Below are 12794 nucleotides of genomic sequence, written 5' to 3' on the forward strand. Positions count from 1 at the left end.
ATCTTATTTCCTCTCTCATATCTGCTGATGATATGCTCAATCTGAACCCATGTCTAGTTATCTTCCTCATTATCAGCGTGCATAGTTATCCAGTTGGGGCGTTAATGTGAACATCTGTAATTCAATTCAGACCAGCCATGCTGATACCATCTACTTGCAAGACCTTGAAACAAAATAAAAAATCAGCAAATCCTGGATCTTTAATCAGTGAAGGCACGAAACATAAATCCTGGCTCCTTCAGTCAGGGAAGGCACAATTTTTTTTTTTTGCTCATGTTTTCAGCAAACTTTTAAATTACAAAATGTATGGCAACATTTCAAACTCTCACGAAACTAAAAAGCCACTTCAGACACGGCTGAAAGCCAAGACATCGCAGGTCTAATTAAACGGGAAAGCATTCTAACCTTGCCTGCCGCACAAGTAATTTAATTTGAAACAAAAGTAGGGAACAATGCATAGATATAAACAATCAAAATTTGCTTTTAATTAAGTTCAGAAGCTCAGTGATACTCTATCTTTCATTTAACTGACTGGCTTTGCAGTTGCGAGGAGACCTACAGGGTAATACTAAAAATATACCCAGAGAAATTGGTGGCTCAAAGCCCTACCTACTGCACACTAGCCTCAGGAAAAGGAGTCATGCTGAAGAATAGTTAATCTGCTTCAGACCTTTGCATAGTCCCTTTGGGACTCTGCTCAGGCTTGTTATCATATGTTCACCGTGTCAGGTGTCAAAGCTCACTATAAAGGATTTAAGCCAATCAGCATCTTAATGAAAAAAAAAAATCTTAACATGGTAGTTTGAACCAAGTGGGAACTAAACCTTAGAGCAACAAACACTTTTAGATTAATTTTGTACATTTCACACTGCTATTGTAAATATATGGTAGGCAATGATGAAATGCTTTAAGCTGTGTTTTATTTGCTGGTATTGTTAGTAACAGAAGACCCTCCTTTTTCTGCTTGGCACGGCTCGTTTGAGTACACAAAACATCTTTATTAAATTTAAAAGTATAAAGTTGTTTTTTTTGTGCCCTTTGTTTGCACCAGTTAGGTAAAATAAAGCAGGATTTGAAAGCTCTGTAACAAAAAAAAAAAGCGCTGAACTATTTTACCCTTCATTGAAAACAGGAAACAAATTTTTATAGTTTAAAAGGCATGATGCTGCTGTTTAACTGCAGTCGCAGAAACCTACCACTAAATAAAAAGCGATTGATGGGATATATTAACTAAGTTAAAGCATCTATTTGTACCGTATGCAACGGTTTTCAGGAATAAATTAAAATATTATTTTGAGACTGCACTTTATTTCGAACAAACATCTCACGAAGTATACCCGCAACTGAACATTGTGCTTTTTTCCGCTGTGCACGTTTCTTTCGTCAAAAACAAACTTAGTCAGACTCTTTGAAAATCATTGTCCTCAGTCCTCAGATGAAAGTGTGCCTGTGAATTGATGAATTCCTGTTTAGAATCTGAAATCTGATGAGATCACAGCCCAAGATGTTACGATTTAAATGTATAAAGTAGTACCAATTAACGGCATTGTAAATGCTTTTTTATGTTGTTAAATCCATTTGTTATATTTTGTATTATCAGTTGAATGAGAATGCTGTGCATTCGATCACAGAGAATTGCTGTTCTGAGTGGGTTAGTAGGTTCTGAATGGGTTACTAGAAACTCTTACTGCCTCATTACTTTGACAACTAACTTAGTGGTGACGTAATGATCTGACACCCTGGGGTCTATTGTTATGATATAAACAGTGGTGCATCTAAATACTGCCAGACTTTGACTATAATAATCCTGCTAGTGTTTATCCCCAGGGGTGATTTTGTGACCTACTGAATGGCATTAGAACATACAAGAAAAATACAATAAAAATGAAGTCCACAGTCTTATACATTTCCAGATGGCAGTGAATGAAAATGGACCCACTCTGTGTCCCCAATACTTGTTACAGAGTTGATTTATTCAGTTTTGTGAGCAAAATACACCAAGAAAGGACAGTAAACAAATAATAAGTGGCAAACTAAGAAGCAGTGAAAGGGTTAAACATGTTGTGGAATGGTTTGAAGGCTTAAAGCAAATAAAAAGTGATCTCAAAAGAGTAGTTTTCACAATGGAGAAGAAGCCACTCCATTCCTTAAAGTTGTCTTAAAAGCCAGTCCCGTTTGCGAGGATCATTGCCAATAGGAAGCAGGGTCGAAGGGCATTTACAGTTGGATGACGCTGTCTGAATGGGCTCCTTTCACACTGAAACCCAAAAATGAAAATGGATGAGCCGATACATATTGAATTCCACCAGGAAGAACAAAAGACTTAATGAAAAATTACTGTCTCGGAGTTGAAGATGGGAAAAATAGATAAAGCCCCCAGACCAGATAAAAAGCTCCTGCTCCAAACGCTGGTTGGCTAAGCCCATGGGCATACTGTGTTGTAGGTTTAGGCAGGGTCACCTGTCAGGTAAAATGCCCGGGGAGGTCCCTGACAGAAGATTTATCTTATTAATTTGACTGGCAATGATTCAAACTACTTGTATGAGCTGCCTGTCATTGAGCTGAAACAATGCTGTTATTCATCTGTGAAGTGTGTAACAAAGCTCTGAATTCCTTCCACTGTCATTGTGATTGTAGAGTAGATAAGATTCAGACTAAAGCAACACCGTTCTGCATGTGTTTTCATGCTACTTTCCGATGACTAGAATAGGATTTCATATGTTTATGTGTATTACTAATAGGGGGCCATATATTGATTAGAAAACAATGTTTTAAAAGGAAACCATTACCTAAATTTATTAATCTGTAAAGGAGTTTCTGGACATAAAAAAGGATATTCATAATTTTTACTGGGCATGTTAATAACAAATTTACATGCCATAACCTTATGGCCTTATGAGATAGAAGATGTTTTTATTTATTTAACTACTGCAACTGACAATACATAACTGGATATGTGGACAGGTGAATGGAATGGGTGGTGAGCATTCAGTTGTATTCACACTGCATCCATTAAACTGTCCTCACACATTCTTTCTATGCTTTACACCATGTTCTGCATTCTTTTCTGATGGGGTCATTTAACCTAGCAATTAAACTATTTAGATGCAGCACCCTGGGATCTGAACAGTTAATTAGCACAGTGCTGAAATACTTCCTTGAGAGGAAGTGAGCCAAGCACTGTACCTGCTGTACCTGGCACAGACATGGTAAATGAATTACATTTCTTGGCAGCCAGATTGTCTTCTGGATTTCAGCACCAGGTTGTGCATCAGAGAAACATGCATTTCTGCAGTCTCTGGCTGCACAGTAGAATTTGAGCCGATAAACATTAAAACAAGAACAATACATACACTGTGTTTTACTGCAGTATTGACTCAAGTGGGTTTGAGTAGTAAAGATACACTTTATGTTCACTTCTTTAAAGTCTCCATCCTAGTATAAAATGTAAACCTGGATTCGTTTTTAATAAAAACCTTTTGATCCCTGAGGTCCCTGATTGGCTCACCAGGTAAGGCGTGAGTGTGGGTGTGTGCAGATTTGTGTTCTGGCTGTATGAAGTTGTAAATCTTCACTGGGGATTTCACAGAGTGTTGCATTGGCTCTGGTGATCCAACGTATTAGAGAAAAAAAATTCATCCGGAACTGAGTAACCGGTAGGGACTGATTCACCTACAGCGACCCTTACTGGCTACATACTCAGTGAAATCAAGTACACACCTACAGGGCTGGCCTTTGTCCTCCAGGAACCGGTAACTTGCTGACATCTGTTAAGGGCTATTCTGAGGAGTTGCTTAACTGAGGGGAACAATAACTAGGTACTCTATTTTCTTTAAATGAATACATAATAAAAATCACATAGTTGAGATTGATGACAGCCAAAAATACCAGATACAAGTGGAATACATTTGTATTCAGATGTTATGATTAAGTTTGAATTTATAAATTAATTACCTGGATTAAATACAAAATAACAGCAAATAGTTATTATGGTGCCAACAAATACAATTATTTTATAAAGTATGAAAAAGTGGAATACTCCACTTCTCAAAAGTAAATAAGACATTTATTAGAAGTTTGTTTTGGGCTGTGTCGCCATACAAATGTTTTTCCAGTATTTTGTTACCTTGATGAAACAAATATTTCTGACCAATTTTGCAGAAAGGTACAAAAAATAAACCCAGTTTTTTGTCACATCCGAAACTTCTGACACTTTCAGCAGACTCACCTACCCCACTGGGACTAGCTTCCTGAGATCCACACAAAGAGGAAGTGTGTGCTATATAGCAGGTAGGGTTGCAGGCATTTACCACTGGAAGTCTGGCTGTAACTCAAGCTAAACACGTTTAAGATTAAATATTTTGTTGCACTGAGACAAATGATCAAAGAAAATAAGTAAAAACAAGTCTTTCTTATTAGAACAACTATGTTTTTATTCTAAAATAAATGTATTATTAAAAATATCATTTAAGGTGTTTCATTGCAGTTTGTTATATCCATGAAAATATTGTACTTTTATTTTATTTATTTAAATAAACATTCATAATTTCCCTGTTTTTTTTTTTTTTTTGGAAAATACATTTTTTTTCATTACTGTCTATGGGAAAACACCAAAATTCAAGGACAATTTTGCGTCCCATTATAAACATAAGATGACCAATGCTAAGGTTTGAGATTTATGTCATTTTTAGGTTATATACAGTAAGTGTGTGGGATGAAGCGTGAAAAATATAATAAATACTGTAGGACATTAATACAAATATGTTTGTAAATGATTTCTTATATTGAATTAAAAACAGTGCTCCTCATTTGGATACATCTGGAAAACTACAGTCCTATACATTTACTGCCTTGACTGTATACTGAATGTCTTTGGTGTCTTATAGAAAGCAATGGTTTTATATAACATGAGATAGACATCAAGATCAGCTGTCACAAGTTTGATGTCTGCATCCACCAGTGTATCTTCAAGGCTGTACTTTTTATTTAAAGTATCACAACAACTGTTCTTTCATGACAGGCTGGGTTGCTGTCTTATTGAACTGCAATTTTTATTAAATGTGCTTGAATAGTTGTGTGTTTATATAGTGTACCATGTTTGATTCTAGTGTTATTCTAGACATTGTCACTTGTTGTTATGAAAAAGGATGATACTACTACGACTGCTATGAGTACTACTGCTACTACAAATAATAATGTATACTCAGCTAAGTCTGTTATACCCTGAAATGCAATTGCAGCCTCATACAGAGTTAGTATATTATTATTATTATTATTATTATTATTATTATTATTATTATTATTGTAACAGACTAAAATGAACTTTAACTCGTAGAATTAATTAATTTATTACAAATTAAGAAACAAGTGTTGATAATAAATATTAAGCAGCTATCACAGTATTAAGAAACTATTATAAAATACTATTAAGAATGTTTTCATGTGTAGTGACAGTTAATGACAAAGACTTTAGTTTATAGGATAATTCTTTTTTACCATGTGTGTCTACGTGCTCGGTCCTTCATCTGAAGCTAAGGCCTTTGAATCCGGTGACTAGTGCTCTCCACAATGATGAAGTCACCGTCACCGTGGACAAGATCAATACCCTCATCAAGGCTGCTGGTGTGTTGGTCAAGCCTTTCTGGCACGATCTGTTTGCCAAGACCCTTGGCAGCGTGGACTTTGGCAGCCTGATCTGCAATGTTGGTGCTGGAGGAGCCACCCCTGATGGTGCTGCCCCTGCTGGAGGAGCCCTGGCTGCAAGTGCCCCAGCTCAGAAAGCGGAGGAGAAGAAGAAAGAGTCTCAGCAGTCTGATGATGACATGGTCTTTGGTCTGTTTGACTAACCTCCTTTTTGGGCAATACGAATACAACTAATAAAGATAATAATAATGAAAACATGTAAGACTTGAACCTCAGGACTATTATGATTTTTTTCTTTCTTTCTCTGAAAACACATTCCACTGCTCATTATGGTCTTGGGGGGGGGGGGGTAGCAGAAAAGTGATATGATGTCCAACTGGAAGACCACTCCTTTGTTTAAATATTTGAGTTTCATACTTTCCTTTCTATTGTTTCAGCTGAGACACCAAAGGCTTGGTATTGTTTTCTAAGGCCAGCTATGAAACCCGGAACAGGTTCTCTTTTTGGAATGATCTTGATTTTTTAAATCCAAAACCTCACTCTTTTGACTGATACAAAATAGAGGTTGAGGGGAAACTAAGAGTCAGGGTTTCAAACTGAGGCACTCAATGTACTTTAACAATTTTTCCTAAATTAACTATATTTGTCTGCCAAATTTTGATTACAAACTAAAAAAGGAACAATGCTACAGTGAGGCCCTGTCCTCAATGTTATTGACCAGTCTCATTCAAGGTATGGCTCATTCAGAGCATGGCTGATCAAAGTTGGTCCTTCCACTCCTTTGGTCTTTGCACAAAACCTGTTCTAAATTGTTTAATTAAACCAGTTAAACCTCCATCCAGACCATGAAGTAGTTAATTATCTAATTTGACTTGTTAAACCTGGAGTGGAATGGCCCTTCAGGACTGTGATTGGATATCCCTGCTCTATGAGCATGCATGGCTCGTTGAGCTACACAATATGGCTTTTTCTGATTTGGAGATGAAGGCTGGGCATTCAGCAGTTTTTTGTAGAACCAAGTCAGAATGCAAAGCACACAAATAATAGGGTTAAGAGCCTTTTTTAGTTTGTGTTGTTTTTTTTTTATTTGTTTCAATGGCTCTTTAAGAACTTCCTGATCATTGGTATAGCTCTTTCAGCCAAAGCAGTTCTGGCACAGTGGAAATTCTAACTGGTAAGGAACTCTCTATGTCCAGCAAAGAAAGCGTGAGGAATGCTTTACAGTGTTACACCTTCACACTCTAAAGCATCATATACAGCCAATTCTCATTAAAACAAACTCATATTTAACACATTTCCTGATACTATGAATTTTCTACATGGTCCTGGCCAAATTCAGCAGTCACTTAATATAAATTCACTTACCATTACTAATTCCCATAGTTCGAACATATTGTGGAATGTATTAATGCCTCTAACATATTTTAGTGCTGTTTTGAGACTACTGATCCTATGATGTCATTTGAGTTACTGTAGTGCTCACACATCAATGCCATTTCCATGAAGCATAGAAATGAGTGACCAGCGCAAAAAACTTGAATGATCCTTGCAGACAAACGCGGAGGTGTTGAAAGCGGTGGATAATGCACCACCGTACATTGTCCCGAACACTTTCTCAACCATTCTGAAAAAACAGGATATAATTCAGGCCTGTGAACAGCAAATTAGATGCAAGTCATCAGAGTTTCCAATTTGCTCAATACACTAATGTTGAGGAGGCCTTGCTTTTGTGGTTTAAAAATGCCCCTGATCAGAATAGGACAAGTACAGTTCATTTGCAATGTATCATTTTTAAAAGTTTACTTACAACCTGTGGCAAAGTGGTTTGTAGCACACAGGTGCAGTGGTGATGCAGTGCTCAGGAATGATAGACACAAGACAGTGTCTATCAGGAAGTAATGATAATACCTGGCTCTACACAATGATGTGTATCACTCAGGCAAACCGTGGGGTTCCGTCCCAAAATAATAATACACTAAACAAGACACACACAAACACAACACAACATGGTCACGAGTCCATAGTGAGTGCTCGTAGTGAAAGTGGTGATTTACAGGTTTATTCGTGTACAATGGTGAAGTGGAGTCTGGGTTTAATTGCTGGCGGTTTAGCTACAGCTCCCGGAGGTTAGTCTATAATGACAAGCACAGACAGTTACAGTAGAAACAAACAAAACACTTAACACTCACGGTAATTAAATTACTTCCATTTCCGAAACGGGTCCTTTCAGTGACCATAACGAAGGAATAGATTACATCATCACATCCCCTGTTATACCCTTAGTCATGCCTCCTGCGATAGCTAGTTCAATCACGTCTCCTCCAATCCATGACTGACTCACCATTTACCACATTAGGGCAATGACTTTCTGCGTTGTGACTCCGCCCACTTCCTGGATGGCTGGCTTCCGACCCTAGAATGAACTGCCAGACCATCCAGTACTAGTCACACTGTTATACCGCGCCCTCACAGGTCAGGAGGGAGATTGTTGACTAGGATTCATTCGCTCGCTGTCACACAACCGTATTTTCAATAAAATGCACAGTACTTTTTAAATTTGAAATACTTTTCATTGTTCTGTAATTTAAATTAGATTTTAGTGTTTCTGTAACTTCAATAAAAACTGACAGTATGCATGCATTTGGCTTAGTATGAATTACAGTTCAAGAATTAATTTCTCAATATGTATGCTGTATATCATTTATATTGGTCACCAAAAAATCTAAATTTGGAATATATTAAATAAAATATATGTTCATATATAATAACTTCTTTATGAACATGATCTACACAGTACTGACCCATTTTTGGCAAACATACAAAATCAAAACAGTTCATAGATTATATTATTATTATTTATTTCTTAGCAGATGCCCTTATCCAGGGCGACTTACAATTGTTACAAGATATCACATTATTTTTACATACAATTACATTATTTTTTTACATACAATTACCCATTTATACAGTTGGGTTTTTACTGGAGCAATCTAGGTAAAGTACCTTGCTCAAGGGTACAGCAGCAGTGTCCCCCACTGGGGATTGAACCAACAACCCTCCGGTCAAGAGTCCAGAGCCCTAACCACTACTCCACACTGCTGCCCTATATAATGTATACTTGTCCTTGTCCTTGTCAAAGACATACTTTGGAAGTCATATTTAATATACAAATCTATATGCAACCCTCTGTAAATTACTATAATTTCATTTTTAAACTTTACTTCTTTCTCAATTTTTTCATCTACACAGCATACACACACACACACACACACACACACACACACACACACACACACACACACACACACACACACACACACACAAACATTCTCTTAGATTAAACAGGGCTTTAAAAAGTGAAAATGAACTTCTAACCTTTTCCCCAACAGTTGAGAAAAGGCTAGACAGGCTACATACACAAAAATAAACTGTTTTTATATTCCCCTTGCATAGGATTCCCTGAAAAAAAGCCTTGGTTTACTCTGAACACCTTTAACGCCAAAGAAAATAACAGGCCGCTGTTAGCCTGAGCTCTCAGATCAAAGTGTTTTTTTTTTTTTGCAGAAAGTTCCCAGGATGAATAAGTATGAATTAGGGACTAATTGAGGCCTTGTCTTTCAGTCATTAATCTTGGGCACAGCGAGGGTGCACAGGCCTAGCATGCATTGGCAACTCAATTAGAAGATGATATGTAGAACACAAGAACAATCTGTTCCTCAGGAGAAACATCCAAGCCTGGCCCACTTTCAGCTCCCTAGTAAAAAAAAAAAAAAATCAAAAGCAAATCCGCAAATCAGTGAACGTACTCTTCGGCTTATAAATCAAGGGCTGCTGTGGCTGCTCTGTGTGAAATACTGTAGAACAAATCAGGCAGCGTCGAGATGTCTTCCAATGGCCATAAAAAAAGAAAAAAAAACCTTTCTGTGGTGATTGGGAGAAGACAAGGGGTGCTGCTGCATTAAAAACAACAAACAACACAGCAGGTAGAGCTAGTAGTTGGGAATGAAAACAACAGGAGCATAGAGCAATAACATGCACACTGAGACGAAAAAAAATGAAACACAGCCTAAAAATGAAACTGCAGCCAATATGCTTCCCTAGGAGGTAAGGCAAAAAATGAAGACAGCAGAAAATATTTCAGGGCTTTTTGCTCATTTGAAAACGTATTCCAGTACAGTACCTGCCAAAACACATCTTCCACCTCTGGCTAGATAACATTTGCAGGATATTGGACAGGACTATTGTTTATTATAATATTTTTGCTCACGCTTTATAATGTCAGTTATTGTGGAATTAAGGGCAAATTATTGGTGTTCATTTGAATTAGATATACTTAAAATGTATTCATTTTAGAATTGTAATTGATGTTTTATTTTTTCGAAAAAAGTGCTGATAACAATATAGAGTAATTGGCTTTAAAAATCGAGTCCTTTTTGTGCTAATGATGATTTGGAGTAAAAAGCCTTTTGAGAGGTGGTTTTGTGATCCACAAAGACCAGGTAGTTAAACAGAAATGCACTTCAATGTGCTGTTTCATAAACTTTTACAAGGGTGTTGCGGGGAACTGTAAAACAGGCATGCCAGTTAGTCTACCAGATTCAGAGAAGAGCAACACTTCAAAAAATATGACAAATCCTCCCCTAGTCTCCTGGGTTTAATATTTCACCAAGACTGCATCTGAATGTCATCTTGACCTGCCACCCAAGCTGGCTCAATAGTTTTTCCACAGCGTTGCTGTGAGAAAGCATTTTAATAAATCACACAGCTTCTATGAATGCAGCTTTCTCATTGGCATTATTATAAATCTGGGATTTACAACATTAGGGTCGCTTTTAAAAGGACCGTGGAAACCACTTCTTAGGCCCTACAAGGTTGTGCGAGAATGCACAACTGGATAGTTTGTAACTAAATAACATTTGTAAAAGAAAAAAAAAAACAGCTTGGACTGAAATGAAGGGGACAATTGCCATGCCTTATCACAAGCAAGAATATCGTTGAAGGTTGGTCAAATAAACATTTAATTGGGAATGTACACACACACACACACACACACACACACGCACACGCACACGCACACGCACACGCACATGATGCACACACACAAACACATACACACACACGTGTGTATATATATATATAATTGATATGTTTTTATATATTTAGATTTTGCAAGAATGCTGTTTGCAGTTTATTTGTATTTTTTTTACATAAATGTTTCTCTTTATATTGACAAAATGTATTGAAATATGCATTTGAAAATATAAGTTATACCATTTTACATCACCTAGAATTTTAGGATTGAGACATAATTAAAAAACAAACAAAAAAATATATATGAACATAATTGAAATATTTGTATTTTACATCATGTAATCAAAGACACTACAAAATGATATTGCAAAGGTCTACTATTTCAACATTTTTCTAATTTTGTCAGTTTTTCATTAAGTATATGGAAAACTGCATAGCGGTATGTAATTTGAAATGTTAACGTAACATTATTCAGCAGCTTTGTTAATTCTATAGGGCGATGCAAAACTTTTGGCCATAGCTGTAGGTCTAAGAGCACTTCGGATTTATTTATTCCATTTATTTGTTTTAAACTATGTTGTAAATGTTGCAATACTGTTTACTTACAATTGCCTTCTTTGTTAGCAATCTCTTTATATTAAGAAGTCAAATGCTGTCTACTTGTGCATTAATAGTCTGTTCACTAAAATGGTTCAATGCTCGACAGTGAAGGAATTTAAACACTAGAAAGAGACATACTAACTGAAACAGTAAGAAAAATAAACGCCAAGGATCACAATTAATTACATACATATGGCTAAGCCTTCACAGGTGTGTGTGTATATATATACACACACACATGCACACACACACACGCACACACACACACACACACACAATCAGATTAGAACATGTAAGGTTTATCACGCTGTCTAATAATATCACATCATAAATTTGTAGAGCAATAATATAATAATTAGGGTTTGTTTTTTGTGTTCATTTGTTCCCTTTTTCTGTGTTTATTTTTTTAGAAATTGATGGGCTTTTTGTAAATGACCAAAAATCAGTGTTCACCAGGAATTTTATTTTTTATTGATGTTCTCACTGCTGTTTCTTTCCAAAAGTACTCTTCCTGAGTTGAATGTGTTGAGACATCCAAAACTTCTCAAATTAAATCACAGTACAGATGGGAATCACAGTGTGCACTGTTCCACTATTGCAACAAAATACAATAGAGTTTAATACTAGGAATTAAACAGTCAGCTTATCAAGGTTTTTACTAGTTAACATTAGGACTGAAGAAAGAAAAAAAACATTTTGCTGGCCTTAAGTTTACTGAAATGCAAAAGGGTACTGAAAGGATAATGCTGCCATTTGGAAGAGATCAACTTTAGGGGAAACAATGAAGTTTAGTATACACAACTTTCTTTTTTTTTTAGGGGCCCAGTTTTCAGCCCAGGTTCTAGTAAAGCTATGATTCCATTAGCAGCAGATTGAGACCAAATCGATTTCACTTGGGGCTCTGTCAGCCAAAGTTAGTATTGCGGGCTGGCAGAACTTAATCTCTGCAACTCCCAACGATAGTGTTCACAGTGACCAGGATGGCTGGTGTTTACGTCAGATCAGGAAGTAGACAGACAACAATACTGTGAGTGAATCACTGATGCACAAGTTTAATTATAAATAAAACGATAACACAGAACAAACAAAACGTTGGACAAAATAAACAGACAAAACAGACACAGAACCAAACAAATTCGTATCATGCTGGTGTATACCCAGCACACGTAGCAAATGCTTATTTCTCTCAGTTTCTTTCTCTACTCATGACTCCCGTTCCACCTCTGAACACACTAATCCTGAGTGAGAAATTCATGCTGCTTTTATCTCCAGCTGTGTCGGGACTCGATTGCTAATTAATCATTCAATTGAATCCTGGCACAGTCTGCAGGTGAATAAATTGTGACTTAACCGTGCTCACATACCAACATACATTTTAAATTACCCATGCTACATAACCCACACTATACAAAATAACCCAAAATACACCCAGGGGTAGGGGTATCCCGTCACATACCCAATGAGGGTCTGATTCAAAGAATGTGAGAGGCTGGTTTTAAATCTCTGACTGCAGAAAGAAA

The 12794-nt window shown here is 36.7% G+C and overlaps 1 protein-coding gene across 1 annotated transcript; it reads left to right on the plus strand.

The window, feature by feature from the left end:
- The first annotated feature begins 4652 nt into the window (after window positions 1-4652).
- LOC117424817 (large ribosomal subunit protein P1-like) lies at window positions 4653-5846 on the plus strand. Its single transcript, XM_034041526.1, has 2 exons — window positions 4653-4667; window positions 5532-5846. Exons 1-2 carry the CDS (start codon window positions 4653-4655, stop codon window positions 5844-5846), a joined length of 330 nt encoding a protein of 109 aa, XP_033897417.1.
- The last annotated feature ends 6948 nt before the right edge of the window (window positions 5847-12794 follow it).

Source organism: Acipenser ruthenus, chromosome 19 (assembly GCF_902713425.1).
Source record: "Acipenser ruthenus chromosome 19, fAciRut3.2 maternal haplotype, whole genome shotgun sequence".
In the NCBI taxonomy this organism is placed as follows: Eukaryota; Metazoa; Chordata; class Actinopteri; order Acipenseriformes; family Acipenseridae; genus Acipenser; species Acipenser ruthenus.